At 39.2% G+C, this 20,769-nt stretch overlaps 4 protein-coding genes across 9 annotated transcripts in view; 3 read left to right on the plus strand and 1 right to left on the minus strand.

Annotated features, from left to right (window-relative positions):
• Nucleotides 1-35: 35 nt before the first annotated feature.
• rsrc2 (arginine/serine-rich coiled-coil 2) lies at nt 36-8,034 on the plus strand. Of its 3 annotated transcripts, none has more exons than XM_071483033.1 (10): nt 36-190; nt 1,581-1,725; nt 2,164-2,204; nt 3,335-3,498; nt 3,580-3,711; nt 3,831-3,947; nt 6,393-6,478; nt 6,567-6,826; nt 6,959-7,048; nt 7,174-8,034. In XM_071483033.1, the coding sequence occupies exons 1-10, from the start codon at nt 185-187 to the stop codon at nt 7,357-7,359; spliced, it is 1,227 nt and encodes a 408-aa protein (XP_071339134.1). In that variant the 5' UTR covers nt 36-184; the 3' UTR covers nt 7,360-8,034. The 3 variants fall into 3 exon arrangements, with proteins under 3 accessions (XP_071339134.1, XP_071339133.1, XP_071339132.1); XM_071483032.1 differs by having other exon boundaries at nt 100-254; nt 6,570-6,826; XM_071483031.1 differs by having other exon boundaries at nt 103-254.
• A 767-nt stretch (nt 8,035-8,801) lies between these two features.
• On the minus strand, nt 8,802-10,957 carry LOC139624166 (uncharacterized). Its single transcript, XM_071483034.1, has 4 exons — nt 10,638-10,957; nt 10,017-10,146; nt 9,772-9,905; nt 8,802-9,672 (listed from the first exon to the last, which is right to left on the minus strand). Exons 1-4 carry the CDS (start codon nt 10,755-10,757, stop codon nt 8,890-8,892), a joined length of 1,167 nt encoding a protein of 388 aa, XP_071339135.1. The 5' UTR covers nt 10,758-10,957; the 3' UTR covers nt 8,802-8,889.
• Nucleotides 10,958-11,506: 549 nt separating this feature from the next.
• Nucleotides 11,507-17,365, plus strand: zcchc8 (zinc finger, CCHC domain containing 8). 2 transcript variants are annotated; one of them, XM_071483027.1, is made up of 14 exons: nt 11,507-11,736; nt 11,922-11,960; nt 12,049-12,123; nt 12,427-12,529; nt 12,614-12,688; nt 12,827-12,930; nt 13,189-13,254; nt 13,379-13,439; nt 13,543-13,679; nt 13,776-13,918; nt 14,058-14,173; nt 14,479-14,565; nt 15,423-15,543; nt 15,863-17,365. In XM_071483027.1, exons 1-14 carry the CDS (start codon nt 11,600-11,602, stop codon nt 16,813-16,815), a joined length of 2,217 nt encoding a protein of 738 aa, XP_071339128.1. In that variant the 5' UTR covers nt 11,507-11,599; the 3' UTR covers nt 16,816-17,365. The 2 variants fall into 2 exon arrangements, with proteins under 2 accessions (XP_071339128.1, XP_071339127.1); XM_071483026.1 differs by having other exon boundaries at nt 11,520-11,728; nt 11,918-11,960.
• A 652-nt stretch (nt 17,366-18,017) lies between these two features.
• clip1a (CAP-GLY domain containing linker protein 1a) overlaps nt 18,018-20,769 on the plus strand; it is a 29,061-nt gene continuing 26,309 nt past the window's right edge. The window contains exon 1 of one of the 3 annotated variants that reach the window (XM_071483014.1): nt 18,018-18,260. The gene's annotated coding sequence lies outside the window, so the exon portion shown is untranslated. The remainder of the gene's footprint in view (nt 18,261-20,769) is intronic. The other 2 variants (XM_071483015.1, XM_071483016.1) reach the window with 2 other exon arrangements.

Genomic DNA, 20,769 nt, shown 5'->3' on the forward strand with positions numbered 1-20,769 from the left:
CGTTCGGGGGTTCAACAACTGTATAATATCCATGAAACTAGGGGATCTAAGAGGTAAAAACCTGGCAACCCAGATCAGAACAGAGCTGAGCCACACAACGACTGTTAGCGGCTAGCTACTTTTCCGTGTTGTTTTGCACAGCCAACAAAACAGCGGCGTTACAAATACATTGTACTTCAGAATTATGTCGGTAAGTACCATTACATAGCCATAATCAAGACGTGTGAATGCAGCAATATCCAAACGGCGTTACTGTACGTTTACAATTCTATTCAGATTTATTTTTTCTTAAAGATGGCGGTTAGCATTACTTAGCTTAGCACCCTAGCCAACGCTAAAATTGGTCTGTGATGGTAGTATGAATGACGAACATAGAGGGATTTAGCTGATCGAGATAGCATATTAGCTAACGGGCTGTTTATTTTAGAGACTACGATTTCTAATATAACCGGATTACACGTTTTGTCCAAGAGATCATTACATTCAGTTGTCTTCGCTGGATGGCGTATTTCGGAGTACCACAGCTGAGAGAATGGTCACAAAGAAAAATGATTAGCAGCTGTTACATTGTGAAGACCCGTGAGATTAGTGGACTTAAAGATGCGGTTGTGCTATTGATAGCGCATTTTAAAGCGCTGTTTTTAGGCTGCAGGGATCATAGCCACTGGTCTTTAAACTAAATTATACCAAATTTTTGTAACTTGAGTCTTAGCCATCTGATAGGACGGATAATTAAACATGTATTCAGGGATCTTACGGTATACACAATATGTTTTGAGAGCTGAAAAGTGCTGAGCGTCACAAGGGTGTGCAAAAGACATCAAAACTCGTTAACTAAAATTTACTTTTTAATCAAATTCACTCTGCTGGCAAGTGGTCTTAAACAATGGGCGAATGACGTGTTAAAACAAAATCATCTAAATAAAGCATAAACTTTAGTGAGGGTGAGACTTGGGTATGTGGATTCTCCAGTTGCAGCCTTTAACTCTCAGCATCAAATAATACTTGGTAGGGCTGTAACACACAGATGTTATCAGAGCTGCTAAATCTATTATTGCTTTGAGTGATCTTTTAAACTCCATTGATAAATGTTCATGACAACTAATCCAAATCAATGCCTTAAAACTGGCTTTAAAAAACTTTTTGATCCCTTTACATTTACAGATACAAGCATCAAATCAGTTCACATTAAATTCAACAGTGAAGAAGGGAAACACAAGTACACTTTGCATTTGTAAAGTTAATGAGCACATTTATGATATCATTGCTTTTTACAGAAACTATTAATCATTAATCTTGTTTCTTAGCTAATCATCTTATTTCAGCACTAGTAATTGATATACATTTTACAAAGCATCTATTTTTGTATGAAAAAACACATTAGGGATGCAGTGCATAAATGGCACGCATACATAAATTGTCAGTGTGGATCATCAATGTTTGCAAAGAGAAGATTAAAGACAATGACACAAGGACTAAGTCCATGGTCATTAACTAACACAGCTAAAATGGCACTACTTGAGCATACTGCATGAAATTGATTTGCTGATGATGTTCTTCCTCATATCCATTTGTTGTAGGCAAGTGACGACGACTCACCTGACTTGACCAGAACCGGCTCCCCAGTTCATCACAGAAAAAAACACAGCATGGAGTCATCCAAATCTCCCAGAAGCTCCAAACACCACCATTCACGGTCAAGGTCACGCTCCAGGGACCGAAAACGTTAGTATTCAGTAACAGTACTCTCACGATGCAGAAAAAGCCAGAAAAATATAGCCACAGTATTAAATTTATTTTCAGTATATACACTCATGTGATGTATCATTTGAAAGTTTGGGAAGAAGATACACTTACTTATTCAGCCATGAAAATTATACCAATATTTGTGAGGTGAATGTTGTTGCTTCGCTACCATGTAGTTATATGAACATGTTACATTAAGATAACATAATAACAATTACTTGGTAATCTGCATTATTATGTTTTTTTTTTTTTTAGAAAAGTGTACATGTAATGTGCGCTCAGGAAAGATGCAAATCCCCAACTACTCCAGAATCTGGTCTACTAAATGCATGAAATACTTTATGCAGTAGCTTTACTGTATGAAAAGGTAATTTTGAAATATATATTTGTCAGCACTCTGCTTTCTCCTGTTTCCAGGTGACAGAAAACACAGACGGAGTCGCAGCAGGAGCAAAGAGGTAAATGATAAATTCATTTCTATGATTAGAAACACATTTGATGTGATTATTAAGGCCTTAAGTTAAAGCCCTTGTTAGTGTTAGGTCGAGGTGAGTATGTTTTACTAGGTTTAATATGTTACAATGACAAGAGTTAAGAACAAATTAAATAGATGGACATGGGCTTACTCACATGGAAAGGGTCCTTTTTTACCCTCCCTATGCAGACTTATATCTCAAAGGAAGCTTTCATCCTTGGATATTTGTCATTGTTTGTAACCATATTAAATGGTGAAGAGTAGATTTTTTTTTCCTTTTTTATTTTTTTTTGTTAAATCCTGTGTGTAGATCACATGATAACATTTCTACAATAAATCATACTCAGCGTGCTAATGCACGAAGAGACTGAACAGAAGACCCTGCTGACATAGCAAAATAATATGTCTACTACTGGGACAGGTAACTATCTGCCATTCAAACTCCTATTTGTCTCACACTGTTAGTAGAAAAACTGGAATTAACTTTTGCATCTCTTGCAGCTAGGTCTGGGCATAATTAATCTAATAAATCTTTCAATTAATCCTAATGGAATCTCATGGTGTTTTTTCTATAGCCTATGTAAAAATGCAATTATGCCTATCTGACTGTCTGACTCTGCTTTAAGATAATTCAACATAAGATGTAGCAATGTTTTTCATTTTAAATTATCATTGTATGCTGTATGATTTGGATGACGCAAGTAGAGAAGCTGTAAAAAGTAAGTTTGATCCCCATCCCTATTGGTTCAGGTTCAAAGCATTTTGTTAATATTGAATCCACATTTAAGTCTTTTCCCCAGAATCAGATCTTAAGGTTTGCATGCACACTACTAAAAAGATGTGAGAGGTTCCAAACATGCTGGTTTAATAAATTCCTTTAATCATATTGAAATTATCCAGTCAAATTTGTCTGTATCACAGAAATGCCCACAGTTACAGTCATGTTCTGAGAATGACATTCTGTACATGTTTTGAAAGTGGATTATAAATGACAAGGTTTTTTTTTTTTTTTCAACTTGTCAAAATTTATTACATACCTTCTGCTGTAAGCCATGGTACTAACTCTTTTTGTTGCACTATTTTCCTGAAAGAGACAACTTCTTCTTAAAACAGGCACGAAAGAGGGACTCTGAGAAGCCATCAAAATCACACAGAAAAACAGATGAGCAGCGAGAACAAGAGAGACTTTCAGCAGAGAATGGAGAGGAGCGATCCAGACGCAAAGACAGGAAGCTCTCCAAGGGCCGGAGCTTGTCCAGGTCACACTCAAGAGAGAGGTTAGTAGACTGCGTAAATAAGGCTTTGATTCCCTCGCTAGTATATTTGATTAATATTGAACTGGATCTTGTTACTGTCAGGCGGCATCACAGCAAAAGTCGGGACAAGCGGCGATCACGGTCACGCAGCCGGGACAGGAAGAAGAAGGCTAGGTCTCGCTCAGGTTCAAGGACCAAACACCGTCATCATAGCAGGAGTCGCAGTAAGAGCAGGTGGGCTTAATTGAAATAAGATAATTTCTAGTGACTATTAAGTATTTTAGTCTACCTTGTATGCCATTCTGCAAGTCACTAACAGTATGTTCATTGAATTATTTGGATTGCTTCACCAGGGAGCGAAAGAAAAGGAGTGAGAAAGTGCACAGAAAGACTCGAAGCAGGTCTGTTAGTCCACCAGCCTTCCGGGGCCGAAACACAGCTATGGATGCACAAGAGGCCCTGGCCAGAAGGTAAGGCAGCAGCTTAAATTTGCAATATAGATGGCTAGTCATTCTGTCCTTACTGGCAATGCTAGTAGTCCCATTCATTTTTCACTGACAGTGTTAGAGGATGCACATTTGGAGCACTTCTATGCCTTGGATTGACTTGAAATTCACTTTAATTAAATAGAAATCAATATTCAAAAAGAAAGTTGAAATAAGTAAAACTGGTGGCCATAACACAAGCTGGTAGGGTCGTTACTATAGACTAGTGGTCGGCAACAGGCAGCCCGCGGGCCAAAACTGGCCAGCCAGCAATAATATCTGGCCCGTGAGATTATTTTGATAATCTTTTTTCTTTATCTTAGAATTTTGAACTGACAGCCTCACATTAAGCCATAGCTAATGTAGAAATAGAGATTCTCCCCCTACCTGAAGATGCTCATTATACTTTTATCCAATTGAAAGGGAATGAAAACAGTCACCTCAGGCGTTTGACGATAGATCGCCATCATTGGCAGCAACAGGTGCCCCCTGAATCACTTCCTCTTTAGTGATTTTTGTCTTTTTATCTTTTCTGCAAAATGAAAGTGCAAGAAAGTTCGTTTTTTTTTTTTAATGAAAAGTTCTGACAGGATGTTCCAAAGGTACTGTCGCTTACTTGACAGACCTCCGAAATAGCAGACATGAGATGTGTGATATGAAAAGATAACACCAGTTCAAAGAATGTATAATATGTGTATATATGTGTAATCAGTTTCTTAAATTAGCCTTTGATTATGTTCTGGCCTGCCATGTAATGGGTTAGAAAAAAATTGGCCCGAAGCCATACTTACTTGCAAACCCCTGCTATAGATTGTAAATAATGATCAATGTAGTGCTTGAAGGCTAAATCAATGTTAATTAAGTTGCAGGTTAATTAGGTAGTTAACAAGCAAAGCTAACAAGGCAGGCATGGTGAGTGCAGACAACGATACCTGCTGATTAGTACTAACATAGATAAAATAATAGAATTTCACTCATCCCAAAGAACAGGAGCACAGATGTCCTCACATTCTGTTAGTCAGTTAACTGCACAACAAGCCGTATTATTTGTCTGGTATTTGCCTGATAAATCCTCCAAAAGGCACAAACATGGCCAAGAGGGTCACGCTCAGTGACTCAAGCTGAGGTGATGCCAGCTAACATGACAGCTAACAGCTAGACACCGAGTGACTAGCCAGCTGTGATGGAATCGAACTGTCACTCAAAGCGAGCACGCCCACAATTATGCATAACTTTAAGCCTTAAGAAAACGGGTTAGTTATATAAAAATTCACCCCGTGTATTAAAATCTAGCTATAGAGTCTAAAACTCTTTTCTGTACCAGGCTGTAAACATTTCTTCTGTAAAGTTGGGCATTGGGCATTGATCATAGACTGTATATAAAAAAATGGATGTAGACTACAGGTTTGAAAAGTGAAGCAAATGCAGAAGTGCCTTAAACCTGAATTCTATCTAATAATCATCAGGAACTCCACTGGTTGCAAAAAGAAGTCTGATTGTATTGAAATCTATAGGAAAATGGCTCTACTTCTCACAGATTTATTACCTCAGTAAATGTTTTCCTAATAAGATTATGATCTCAATCGCTAGTTTCTCGTCTTCGTAAATACAACATGATATTCAGTTTTTAAATTATAGTCCTATTTAGAGGAAAATGGACGATAAAGCAGGACATGCATTAGGGCGTGGCTACCGTGTGATTGACAGACTGTACCACACATGGCGACGATCATGATGGAGTACAGAGGAGGTCAGATCCCCCCCTCACGCCTCTTCAGCTTCGCCTTCTTGTCCACATATGGTTTCTTCTGGTTTCAAAAAACCAAGATGTCGATGGCCAAATTGTCACAGTGGGTTGCCACTTGGGATTGACTCAGAGCTTTGATAGCCAGCGTCAAGGGGTCATTTGAGGAACTGCAGGTTTTGGCACTTTGTCGGCTTCATTTTTCAGCCAGAGAGATTGCTGCTCTCTGACTGCTGGTTGTGGCTATAATCAGATTTCTAATCTATGTTGCACTTGTCAGATAGCATTGGTGTTGATAAAAGGAAATTACATAGGTTGAAAAACAAGGGAAAAATGTCATTGTTAGTTTGTGATAGAGGCTTTGATGTCTAAGACACTGACCATATAATTGCAGCATCTGCTGGTTAAGTCTGGCCAGGGTCTCTGTTCCCCTTTGCCTGTTCTCTCTCTCTCTCATTTCCTTTCAAATTATTTACTGTTCCCTGTAAAATAAGGGCAAAAATGCTCAAAATATTCTTATTCAAATATGATGCGGCTATCAATGTCTTCGACATGTTCAGTTTTGATTTTTTGTTTACAAGTTTTAAGTTTCACATATCATCATTTTTAAGTACACTACACTTAGCATTGTGTGTTTTATCTGGGTTTTTTAACCACCTGTGTAAAATGATCTTCACTCTTTCCAGACTGGAGAGAGCCAAGAAACTACAGGAACAGAAAGAGAAGGAAATGTTGGAGAAACAACAGCAGCAACAGCAGGAGATAGCTGCAGGTGAGAAGTGCTTATTTTGCAAACTTTGATAATCTCAGTCAAATCTGCATTGAATTATTTATGCTGCTCTGTGTATTTTGTTTTTCAGTAGCTGCCCCTATTGCAGCAGTTGCTGCAGCAGCAGCTGCCTCAAACCCTGCCCTCAATGTGGCTGCCCTCCTGGCTTCTGGGACACAGGTCACACCTCAGATTGCCATGGCAGCACAAATGGCAGCCCTTCAAGCAAAAACATTGGCAGAGACTGGGATTGCTGTGCCCAGCTACTACAACCCATCCGCTGTAAATCCTATGAAGTTTGCAGAGCAGGAGAAAAAGAGAAAAAAACTATGGCAGGGAAAGAAGGAAGGGGTAAGATTTGATTTTGCTGTAATTTCTTATTTATGCACTTGTGCTATGCATGCCTGGCTTTACGTCCTCAGATTGTCTTAATAGGCTATTGAAAATGGATACATTAGAAAAGGATATATTTTTATTTTTAAGGACAAGTCCCAGACAGCTGAGTTGTGGGAGAAGCTAAACTTTGGAAACAAGGACCAAAATGTGAAATTTCGCAAACTAATGGGTATTAAAGTAAGTATAATTGCTACTTTACTTAACTTATGTAAGTTTAATACTTTAGCTAAATCTACAGTCATAACTTTCAGCTTTCCAATCTGTAACTTCTCAGAGTTAAACTGAATTTGCTGTCTGCACAGGGAGATGACGACGCCGAAGCCTCCAAACCACTTAATGATGATGGCTTGAAGACTCTTCAAAAACAGGAGGAGATGTTTAGGAACCTTGACGTTCAGTACGAGATGGCTCGGTCTCAGACACACACCCAGAGGGGAATGGGCCTTGGCTTCTCCTCCTCATTCTCACGTGGAATGGATTCTATCTAATGCCAAACCTTGACTGTCAGTGCCACTCATCTGATCATATTGGACTTCCAATTCATCGCTAGCCCTCTAGCTTGCATGGATGTTGCTCTGAATCTGTAATTTATTTATAGACAAACATCTCACTTACTGGAACATTATTATGTAAATACTCAGATGCTGAGTTTGTCTCAGTGTTGATTTATCTGTACATCTTTGGAAAAGGAAGCATCAGTTTGAAAGGCTGATGCTGGTTAGAATTAGATAGTTGTTTTGAATAATGTGATAGCTTCATTTTTTCTTTTTTAACTCAAATATATATATTGATATGTGATTGTTTGAACATAAACTGATTACTATGTGGTTCATGTGAACACTGTTTACATCCATTTAGCAAAAGGCATCTGAGGTCAGTGTGATTATCAGAATCCCTTGGTTTCATTTCTCCTGATTGGAAAAAACAAAACAGTGGTCTGTAATACATATTGTCCTGAGGATTGCCATGGAAAGAGATGGGCCCATGAAAAGTGATCACAAAATTCAAATATTCTTGAAATAAATTAGTTTTGTGTTGAGTAATATATATCAGTATATCTCACCTCATTATTTTTTTTATTTCATGTGATATTGTGGGTCATCACATTTTGGTTCAAATAAAGTTAGTGCTCTTGCTAGGGCAGGGTGTTGTAGGGTAACGGGTTTTTTGAATCTCTGTCTTATTTTCCCATGTTTTTCAGTGTAAACGATTGATTGGAAAAATGTTTGCACGCAGTCCAATATTGAGCAAGAACCAATATTGAATATACCTGGAACCACTTAACAGCTGCTGCGATGTAATCAAATGGTGCCTTTGTCCACATCAAAGTATGTCCACTAAAAGTGCTTGTTTTTGCGACTGACGGGTTCAGATTGTTATGTCTTGCAACAATATTGAAAGGATTCTACAGAGACGGACCTTTTTGTTTTAACCAAAAACAGCCACTATATTGCTCTTTTCAAAGCCGCCAGACTACATTTATAAAAACATTAATCTTCCCTTACAGTACACGGACGTTGCTTGTCTACCGCTGCCTCGATCAGTTGGTTTGGTTTATTTTGTGGTAGTTTTACTTAAGTAAAGGGTCTGAATACAATAACATGTCCATAACTACGTTGAATATTACCAGATTCAAAAACTCCTGGAGTTATCCTTTAATGATAAAATTTACATATCAAAATAATATATTCTTTAATATCAATATTGGATGGAATGGAATCTAATTGATGTCAAGTTAAATTAATGGTGGTTAAATGCTTTTCATTACATTGTACATTTGTAAAACGATAGCATGAAATGATGTGTAAATATGTTTTCACTGAAAGTCAAACTATTGATTTGTAACCGAGCCCTGCTGTTACCAACCCTGATTGAAATAGTATGTGCAGCAAAAAAGAGACTGTCCAATAGAAGAAAGCACAACTTCACGTACAATATATACACATTTATTAGAATACTGGGAGTTGTTGAGTTAAATTTCAGGTTTTTCTTGTGGATGCCTGCATAGAAATCCACCCTTATTTACATATAAGACTGGAGTACAGCACATGAGCCACACCAGTGATGAGGTTGTGGTTAGCAAACTCCAGGATAAGGAGCAGGATTGGATATTCACTGTGTCTCTTCTCCAGGGTGGACTCCTCACTTAAGCCCATCCAGTGAAGCAGCAGTGTTTGCATGGCTTCTGGGAAAAGTTCTGCAGCTAGTTCCTCGGCAGGTGGCAAGTCACTTATTTGCTCAATATGTTGAACTTTAAAGCCTTCCACTTTTTGACTAATACTACTGTTGGCTGCATGAAACTGTTGGCCCAGCCATCGTCCTATACAGCTCAGCAGGGCACTTGAATACACAGAGCCCCAGTCTTTGGCCGTTAGCAGAGTTAACACAGTTTTTGTCACATCCTTCTCTTCTAGATTCCCATTTATGTACTGATCAACGTTCTCCAAAAGTTGCATGACAGTTTCCAGCTGTTCTGTGTGGCTTTGAATCTCCGAGGAGAGTTTGTCATCCAAGCTGTGCAGTTTTTGCCTCACTTTGGATAAATCCAGTTGGCTTTGTTCACTGTGCAAGCACTTCCTAGGAAAAGTACAATAATCATGATCTGCTGATTCACCACCTGTCTCATTGCCACATGCATCCACCACTTCCTTGTCAACCTGGCAATGCTGAGGTTGCCACATTTCATATCTTGATTCCGTGGCACACATGCTGCTGGATCTGGATACTGCAAAGTCGAGCTGCACACTGAGGTTGTAGCTCATTTTCAGAGGGTTGTCATTTATCTGCGATTTCCAAACATCCTACAGAGGAGAGACAACACTATATCAAAAAGATCATTTGGGGTATATATAAAACAAAGTAAGTATATCATGCAGAGACATATGTGAGAAGTACTGCACCTGGAAGCTCTCCAGCACAGCAAGCTGCTCCTGCTTACTGTACATCTCAAATGCCACTCGAAAAAGTCCTTGAACGCTATAGAACCAGAGGCTGTTATTTGCAGTAGGTACCTTCAACCCATGAAACCTGAATGCTGCAACAAACCAGGAGGGTGAGACATTAGTGTTAGGTGCGAGTGTGTGTGCGTGCATCGGTGTAAACTAAGTAAAGCTACTGCATGTGTTACTTCTTGCGTGCATTTTACCTGGGGAAAAATGTATTTTTGTGGCCAGTCCTTTCTTGGCAAACTTGGCGTGGAGTCTGGGATGGTTCTCTGTGCGGACATCAGTGCTGGAGAGGACATCAGCTCCTAAATACAGAGGAATCACTGGACCCTGAAACAGAGATGAACTATGAGGCTACCTCTTTATGAAGTCCTCCAATAAGATAGAGAAATATTATTATTATTTTTTTTTTAAAAGAGAAGTTCTTGCCAAGTTACTGTTTGTGTAAAAGTGTAAATTACAATACAAAAACACACGGTATACTTATTTACATTTTATATTCTTCATTTTTTATTCTTAGACTACATGTCAGTTATAACAAAACTCCCTTTGGTTTGTACAATGTTTACGTGTTTGACAACATTTTTTTTTTTGACATACAGTTAATAAAGTATGTGACTGACACATAATGATAATTCCCGAGTGATCGGAGCTGGGAGGACGGTGGCCGATACAGCACCATCCTCTGGCTGGTTTCCGGGGTTATGGGTGATGCGATTATGAAAACAAATCTACCATTTTCGTTGCCGTGAGAGCAAAAAAAAAAAAAAAACCCGTCTTTGACCCTGCAGTGCAGTGGGTTTGGGATATTTAACACTCACCTTGAGGGGACGCTCCGTCAGCCTGAACGATGTCAGGTTCACCAGGTAAATAAAGCGAATCTTCCGCGAGCCGCCGTCCCACTGCGGGAAAGTTAGGTGGATAGTTGAGCAAGTTGTCATTGCTGGAAGCAAACGAAGCTTCCCACTCGGTCATGTGTGTCTTGATCTACAGAAAGACTGAATGTTTTTCTTTTTTCCTAAACAGCGGAAACGAAAGCGAAGAAGTGAAAAGGCTGCATCAAACCGAACTGGCTTAACGGAGCAGGAACAGGAGTAGTTGTAGTTCAAGCCCTCAGCGCTGCCTTACAGACCAAAGGCCACTGTGGATAATAATGTCTCCTTTCAAAAAACATTTACAACTTTTGCTTTAGAAAAATGACTAATAACACCCTGCAAGGTATAATCAGGAAAATCTACTTAAATTATCAAAAGTAAAAATTGTGACAATTATACTAATATATCATTAGATTATCACTGTGACACATTGTCTAAGCAGAATTTGCTATTTTAGTTGATTATGTAGAGCTAATTTTTCACTATTTTATATCGGGGTAATCTGATTATCTTGTCAATGAATCACTTCCATCGTTTGTTTGTTTTTTTTGTAAAATTTGACACAAATGTGACACTTTAACAATTTTTGTTTTGTCCAACCAACTGTTCAAACTTCACAATTATTAGACAGAACTTAAACGTAGACATTTTGTCTTATCCCTTGTTTCATTTCTGTCCTCTGTGGAGATGTTTTGAGGACTTGTGCGACCTGTAATACAACACTGTGGGCTAAAAACCCACAAGCTCTCCTCCCAATCATGTTTACGTCTACTCAACACGTGACACACGGAGAACCAATGAATACCAAGTGTGTTCGCGTTGACCTCTGAACTTAAGTCTTGCGCCGTAGAATCGGGAAAAAATGGCCGAAGTTGATTTCGGTGATAGTGAGCTATTTCAGCAGCTTGATGAGTCTGCACCGCCGGTACCGGCGCACATTCGCTTCACAGATGATGAGGAGGACCAGGAGGAGACCGTCCAGCTTCGGAGCAGGCTGGAGGAGCGGGATGACTGCGTCCAGAGACTCACTGAGGAGAATATCCTTGTGTCAGATGCGCTCGGTGCATGCTAGCACCGTGGATGTAGCACTAGCTGGGCTATAGTAGCACCGTCAGCCTCCCGAGTGTAACCAAAACAGAAAATGCATAACCTGAAACTGTGTAGTAGTGGGTGTGTGAGTTTTTTTTTTTAAGGCTTTCTGTCTATTTCCTTAATTCGTCGACCACATAGGGGTTTAAGAAGGAAACTGAACATCCTGACACGGCCCAGGTAATGGGCTGACACTTGGTATACGGACAACGAATACAACGAAACTGTTCACGCAATAACCAAGGCTGATTTCCCTCTGACTTTACAGCGGCATCACCATTGAAGATGTCAACATCGATGGACCGCTTCTTCAAATCCTTTATGCGAACAACGATATTTCAAAGTGAGTAATCTTTTCTTATCAGTTACTGGGTTCATTTGCTCATTTGAGGTTTCAACAGTGAAATTTGTCCCTGTCTTGGTTGTAAACATGTAATAATAATAAAAAAAATATTGAATTACGTTAATTTCAGGGGTAAAACATTATGATTTGATTGAGCTCCTGTTTTAGTTTTTATCTTATGACTAATAAGATTACATCACAGTTTATTAATTGCCTTGCTGTGTGTGCAGCTCACGCTTATTTGTTACTGAGACACTGTGTTGTGAATGATAATAAATAAAAAAAACAATGCCTCCCTTTTAGGCAATGTCGTCAAGAAATTGAAGATTGCATCTGCAGTGTGATTTTGAAGCACCAGAAAATGGGCCATGGAAAGAAAAAATCCTCCTTTCATATTAAACCTCAGGTATTTGCTCAGAATTTATTTTATGATGACCAAAATCCATATAGTTATGACTTTGGAAGAAAAACATGTGTACTCTTCATATAGAACTCAGCTTTTGCTTTGGATGATCCACCGAATTCGTCTTCCAGTAGCATTAGAACGACAACAGAAGCCTTCAAAGTGAGTAATTTCTTCAAAGTAGTATTTCTCATAGGTTTGCACAATTTCTTGCACCATGGAAAGGATTGCATTTTTTTTTTAAATAGTCTGCCTGTTATATTAACATATCAAACAATTTTCTTATTTTTTTTGTCGTAGGTGGTTGGAAGTGTCTTATATTTCACTACTTTCAGTGTTGATAAACTTGGACAGCCTCTGGTCAATGAAAACGCCCAGCTGACAGATGGATGGGACATTCCAACGTATCTTTAATATTGATAGATTTGCACCTTGTCAAACATTTGCTGCCCGTGGCTCAGCATGGTCTACTACATCATTTGCTCTCTACATGTAATTTTGTTAAGGGAGATGAATATTTATTCCCCCAAGTATGTTCTTATTTTAAAATGGACGGCACATAGGCAGGACTTCTACTGAAAAGTTTAAGTGGAAAAGATAATTAAATAAGATTTTATCGCAGCGTGGACAAATGCGGTATAATTTCCTGAAATGTCGCAAAGCTATAACCAAGTTTTCAACCAAGTTGTTGGAACAGATGGGCAGGAAATCGAAATGAAAGACAAAAGGTATGGCTGTGATTATTAATGGAAGCGTTAGTAGTTTCCATGTTTCTGTTTATAACTTGCTTTGTCTAGTTGTCATGTGGCATATCACTGTATAACGAGCCCACTACTTATCTGTTCATTCTAGACCCAAATCCATGTGTTTCAACTGTGGTTCCAGCAGTCATCAGCTGAGAGACTGTCCCAGTGTAAGAATAATGATTCATTATTGTTGCATGAACCCGTTATTATGACATGGCATGTAAGAGTCAGAACTTGATTTAATACATTCATACATGGTTACCTCCCTAGCCCAAAGACATGGCTGCAATTAATGAGAGAAGAAAGGAGTTCAATCAAAACATTAACCAGGCCATGCAGAGTAACCAACGATACCATGCTGATGAAGTGGAGGAGCGGTTTGCTAAATACAAGCCTGGAGTCATGAGGCAGGATTGTTACTTGTAACATGCAATATCTACTGAAACAAATAAAAGTAATTGTTGATTATTGAATATTTTTCACGTTGTTGTGCTTTTGAACAGTGAGGAGCTGCTGACAGCACTGGGCATTGATGGCAACACCCTCCCCCCTCTGATTTATCGCATGAGGCAGCTAGGCTACCCACCAGGTTGGCTCAAAGAGGCAGAGATGGAAAACTCTGGATTAACGCTGTATGATGGAAACGGTATGTTTCAAATGAAATTGAAGACTATGTGGTTCTACTGCTTTTCGTTTGACTAAACTACTGAAAAACATCAGAATGTTTCTGAAATGTACAGATATTGGGCTTAATCTGTTTTTTATTTTTTTTGTCTCCTTTCTAGCTACGAATAATGGCAATCTAACAGACAGCAGCAATTCGCAAAACATCTCTTATGACGTTTCCAAACTGATAGATTTCCCAGGCTTCAATGTACCTGCACCAGACAAAATGAAAGATGTAAGTCCAATAGCATAATGTTTTGAAATGTTTTGCTTGAATGTATCACTACTTATGCGATTCTCTGTATTTCTGTAATTATATTTCATTTATATTAATACCTTGTTTTAGATATCTATTTTTTTGTGTCCCAAAATTATGATAATTGATGTATGCAAATACTGAAGTATGGAGTCACTTGGAGCTACTGTATATTTGTGTATAAATGATTTTGTCTTGTAAGTCAGAAGTTTCAATGCATTTTGGGGGCAGGGCATTGCATATCTCACACTGTTTCCTTGTTTTTTGTTTTTTTTGACCTTCAGGAGTTCATGCAGTATGGTTCGGTTCCAATGCAGAACAACCACATGAAGCAAAACTATGCTGCCTACCTGTCCAACAACTTTCCCATGGTAACGATTTTAAAATCCCTCAGTGGTTGAGAGTTTCCTCTCAAAAAAATCTAGGCAACGCCACCATTTAGGCTTCCTGTAACAACAACTTCCGATCTCAGGAACTTCAGAACTCAGAAACTAGAAGGGCACTTAGAAGGATGCATACCTGCGCCAAGGCCAATCAATCCTACACCTGTCTGTCAGATCAAGATAATTATCATGATCTGCACCAAATTGTACAAAGTCTCAATTCCATAAATATGTATGATTTTTTTTTTTATATCTATAAATTATTACCTGAAAAAAAATGACCAAAATATTGAAAAATGCTCCTACAGAAAGTTATTTAAAAAAAGCACATACCTGCCCCTTTAACCGGATCTGTGCCAAAATGAAATGGGTTCTTCCTTGGCTGATATCCCATCCTTTCAACAAGGTTGGTGCAAATCGGTTCAGTACTTTTTGCATAATCTTGCTGACAATCAAACCAGTAAACACAAAGAGACGGGTAAAAACATTCATGGAGGTAATTGTATATTACACAACAACTGAAAAGAACCATTAAGAATATAAAAACTCCTGTCAGCCTTACACATCTCTTGTATCCAGTTGGAGGTTAAAGGAGAAAATACCATTTACAGTGTTTGTCATCCTGCCACTTTGTCATATATAACTGTCTATGCAGTGGATGCGGATTCCTCATAATCCCACTTGGACAGCCAATCATACTAATTTGAGTGCACAGTCCTCTCTGTCATTCCGACCTCTGTATTTTTTTTTACATTCTCTTGATCAGTTTAGGATGTGTGATGACTGCATTTCGGGCAGAGCCCATGAATAGTCTCATTCACCATGTCATTCTTCTTTGCCAACAGCCTGGTGCCACCTGCAATAAAAGACGCCATGAATCCGACTCATCCCCACAGCTAAGGAAGAAGAATAGATTCAGTCCTGATCGGAACTCGGACAGGAGCTCAGATATGGATATTGAATCAGGTAACTGTTCATCTTACTCACTTTTTTCAGCAGGCACATTACATGCCTTACATGTCTAGAACACAAAGGTATGTTTAAATGATGATCTGTTATTTCCTTGATCTTATTCTCAATAACCAGTGATCTTTTGTTCTTATAATGTAATAGATAAAAAACTTTTTTTTTAAATCTGAAACATTGCCATGGTGTAAAAAGAAAATGTCTGGTTTAATCCATAGCTGAAATGCAGAATAATAGACAGTAATACTTGAAACAGCTGCCTCTTTCATCAAAGTGTCACTTTTTAATCTTTGGCGCCCTTATTCATGTTTTTTCCCAGACCCAGGAACACCTTACAGTCACGGCCATGGTGAATTCCAGTTCCAACCTCCGCTACCTCCTGGCTCTCCATGCTTCAGCTCACCTCCTCCTTTACCCCAGGGCACTCCTCCTGCCACTCCCACTCCCCCACCTCTCCCTAAAGGTACACCTCCTCCCACACCCACCAACGGCTCCCCGGCTCTGCGAGGGCGGAACTTAGTAGTAGTTGATGAGACTGAGGGTGGAACAGAGGATGACTTGACACTTGAGGAACTGGAAGAGCAGCAGAGGCTGATTTGGGCAGCTCTAGAAAATGCTGACACTGCCACAAACAGTGACTGTGAGACACCTGCAATGGGAACACCTGTACCCAGTTCACCAAGTGTGTCCACGTCTGCACATATCGACACAGAAACAGAAGAGGCTGAAGAAGCAATGGACACGATGGCGCCTGCGGAAACATGCCCTCTCAGTAATAATCAAAGGGAACCAAAAGTTCAAGATATTTGCTCTGAGAGCCCTGGACCAATCAAGGTTGAGGATGACAGCCCTCAGAGCCCTGAACCAGTCAAAGCCGAAGATGACAGCTCCCAAAGCCCGTGTCCAATCAGATCTCATGCAGACAGCCCCCAGAGTCCTGGTCCAGACAAATCCAATGATGACAGCCCCCAGAGTCCTGGTCCAGACAAATCCAATGATGACAGCCCACAGAGTCCTGATCCAGTCACATCCCAGGAAGACAACCCACAGAGCTCTGATCTAGATTCCTCTAACAGGGGCGCTGGAGATTGTGCTTCTCCTAAGCATGTCGAGAAGGTAACAGCTGTTCCTCATCGGAGCAAATTTGCAGCTGGCATTGTTCCATTTGAAGATACACCAGAATTCACTGAAGTTGCTGAAGCCACTGGCACATACCTTAGGATCAGAGACTTACTTAAAAGTTCCCCACGAAATTTGGCAAAGAAAAAATAAAAATTTACTGTATTGATTTGGAAAACTCAAGGATGAATGGACATTTTTTTAGCAAAAACTTCTATTTTTATTTTCAACTCCATCCTATCAGCATGTTGTTTTTTTTTAGCTGTTTATTGTTTTGTACAAAGTTGAATATCTATGCTGTACATACATTTCATTTGTAAACATACAATGAGGGGGGTGATGCAACAGCAATGATTTGTACGTTTTGACTAATTAGACTGAGATTTTTGTCGTAGTAGTGTCACTTGGGCTGTTGATTTTATGGTAATATTTGTAAAATGGTCATTTCTTGCTCTATGTTAATTTTCATAACATATTGTTTAAATGGCTTTTTCTATTTTTGTCCAACTTAAATTGCTCTAAAATCAACAAGAAAACCTGCTTGCTTCAGTGCTTTATTTTGTCTGGCAGTCATACCTAGATGTGGGTTTGATTGTATTTTGCTGTATGTTGGTGTCAGTAAACAAGTTGACCCTCTATTGGTATAATCAGCTTACTGTACATTCTGATTTTGATGAACATTGCATATGAAATTGCTACAGAGTTTGGGCTACTTTTTTTTTTAATTGATTCATTCATCAAATAGATTCCTATCTGATCTGAAATTAACTTCATTCCTCCCTTTCAGACCAAACATCAATCATGTGTTTCTTATGATTGTTCAGTCCACTTTCTAAATTATTAGTACACACAATACACAGCAACACTATTATACATAGAGAATACTTGCATGTACATTTGTAAATGACTTGCACATACATGCATACTGACCTCACACACCTATATACATATTTATGCAAATAAACATGCATACAAAGTACATATCTAAGTGTGCTGAATCTCAAGAGACTGACAGAATTATTTAATCTCTTGCAAAGTCATGTGAAAATCTTCACTCATGCCTTTTAGGCTTAGAAATGTAAACTATGTTTACATTCTCTTTATAATCAAACTTCTTAAATTTAAGTCATGTTCGAACTATTCTCGATGAATCAAGCATGTTTTACACTTTTGTAAGGTTTATGCTTATGGTAATTACAGAGAGCATACCGTTTCCTTTATAAAAGGTTTTGTGCTTGATTAATAAAATTAACTCGTTTGGCAGTAGAACATCTGAACTGCTCCACAGTATAGAACTGTACTTTGCCTGCAAACTTTACGTGACTACCTTTGAATTCTTAATTTTAACAGTTTTTGTTTTGTTTGGGGATTGTTTTGCTCTCCCAGACGTGAGGGAGCGCTGCATCTTGCTGAACATATCGTCTTTGGGAGGCACCGCGGCTGACGTTCCTCTCGGCCGTTGGACGCTCAGCTAGTAGCTGGGCTGTGCCTGCTCCTGTGCGCTCAGAGCGGTAGTCGTCGCGGTCCCCCATGTAGCTCGCTAGCTGTGTAATTTTTTTTTACCCCCAGAAGACGAAGGCTGTATAGAAACATATCAGGTCAGTATTGTCGTATTCTGAGGTCGCAGATTTCCGTAAACTTTCTTATCCTTTTGCCGGGAAAACTGAACACTACCGTAAGAGGAAAGTTGCGCAGGTAGTGAAGACGTTACTTGAGGTGTTGGTCAGCTAGCTAGCTAATCAGCGCCTCTGGTCCTGACCACCGGCTCGCAGCGGTGCTCGGGCCTCGCAGCTAACGTTACTTAGCAACTAATCACGTCTGTTCTCATCGTGGTAACACACTGGAAACCATCTAAGCAGAAGAGGTGACAGTATAGTCAACTGACTGCTCATTATAACAACATTTTACTGCAAGCTGCCTTTTCAGGTGATCTAATCTAACAATTTGTTGTGCTGACTCTCAACTTGTAGCAGCACTGTGCCCTACTGGAGCCTCGGTGACATTGCGGAGACTTTCGGACTTAAGGAATTTGCTTCAGTCGCTAAGCTCACGACAGTCAGTCAGGTTATTCGGATGTTTGAACATGTGGAGGTTTGTTGTCGTTATAACTCATGATTAACTGGGCATCATATCACCAGAGACGCAGAATTAGCTAATAAGGTAAGTTAGCTGACATGGTGTAGTTGTACAGGTTGTACTGTTACCAGACGTGCCACCTCATCGACAGCTCTCAATCCGTTAGCTATTGAGGAAGGTGACAAAGGCCAACTTGCTGACCAATCCTCAGGATAACTTACTTTCCTGCCCAGGAGCACACTATGTAACATGTCAGTGAAGCGGACGGTTCGTTGTTTGTAGGTGTGTCTCAGGCTTTTTGGGATTAAGCCTTTCTCTTTCGGTCACAAAGCAGTTTAGCTTGTTTGGACTGACATGACTAAACCTTGATAGGCTGCAGTCTTAGGAATTGCAAACGCAATTCCACTTGAAACGCTGACGTCTCTGTTTGTATCTCTACTAGTCTTTGGGATTTCAGAATATGTGAAAGAATGACTAACATGTGAGGAAGTCAGATAATCTTATAAAATGGTTACTTTACAGGAATGATGTTTTCACACACATGCTTTATTGATTTCAGCCAAAGTGGAAACCATTTTGTTATATTTTACAGTGCAATACAAACAGTCTATCTGTTCCAGTTGAAGAGGCTCTATTAGTTTTGGAAGGTCTGGATTTTAGATTGGTCCTGCAGAAGAAACCTTGATTATTGTTCCATATATATTTACTATTTCAGGTCTCAGTCATGTCTTGGCACAACTGTAAGCGCCAGAGTTGGTGTGGGGTAGGGCTGTGTTGATATATACAGTGAAAATAACATATAGGCTTAATGCCTACTTTTAAACAAAGAAGGTTGTTCTTCTCAAAACAGGTAAATCTGTATGCACAGACACTGAGGACACAGGATGCCTCTTGCTCTCATTCTTTGCCTATGTCCTGTTAGTGCTATTCCACATCTTACTCTGTCAGTGCTAGCAGAGGCCTACATAATCATCACAGCAGATGTTTCCTCAAAAAGGAAGAACCAGCTTGCCTTGCCCTTGTGATGACAAAAACAAGAGTGTAGGAGTATGGGTTATGTCAGTGAATGCACACTTCTGAAGACATACTTTACATACATACTTTTTTTTAATGTAAACTGCTTGCTCTCTTTGTGATGCAGAAATTGAGAAGGATGCCTCAATAGCTAGGGCTGTAGACTTAGACCACTCAATCACAGCTGGACTTGCTGTAAAAACATTTCAAAGAAACCTGTTTGTACTTGGTTCAGATCTCTTGAAGTCAATAGCCAAAATAAGGTTAACGGAAAAACCCACTGGCTTGTATACCTAGGTTGAAATGGTTAATGAGTTTTAACCGTTACTGCAAAACGTGAAAGCAAATTTAGCTTATCATATACGGTTTTCCACTTTTTTTCCCAAAATGCTTTTGATGATGAAGGGCAGTGAAATTATCTACTATGTTTTAATCCATTGCCTGGACAGACTCTGAGCACATAAACTTCTGTCATTACAAATATGGAAGTGTATTATTTCCATGAGGTCATTTGAGAAGTAGGCTAACTCTCAGTTCTGTTTTACAGGCTGCCATCTATCCGTTTCTATTTATTTATTTATTTACATCAGGAAAAAATGAAACGAGACAACATGAGATTTTGGTATAGTTTAGGACTAAAGTTTAGTCTAGTCAAGACTTTTACTTTTCAAATCATCAGTAGATTAATTCCCTTAAACCTATGCAAAACATTGGCATTTGGCTTTCTTCCTGGCTTTAGATTAGAGTGAGAGTCAGTGGCAAAAGATTAACATTACTGCAGTGGGAAATTCTCCAGACTAAGTGGATCATTTTCAGCTGACTGCATCAGCTCACCAATCAGAGCTGAAACATCCTCTGCTAATGCTCTCAAGACAGGTCTCCTAAAGCTTGGTGGTTTATTAAAAGTATTTTTGTTGTTAAACTTCTGGCTGTAACAGTGTTCCAAATAATGCATATGATTTCTAAATGTCTTTAATTTCCACCATGAAATTAAAGAAAGCCATTGAAGTGATTTCT

Source organism: Trachinotus anak, unplaced genomic scaffold, assembly GCF_046630095.1.
Source record: "Trachinotus anak isolate AG129_WGS33_773 ecotype Australia unplaced genomic scaffold, CSIRO_AGI_Tana_v1 ptg000008l, whole genome shotgun sequence".
Classification (NCBI taxonomy): Eukaryota; Metazoa; Chordata; class Actinopteri; order Carangiformes; family Carangidae; genus Trachinotus; species Trachinotus anak.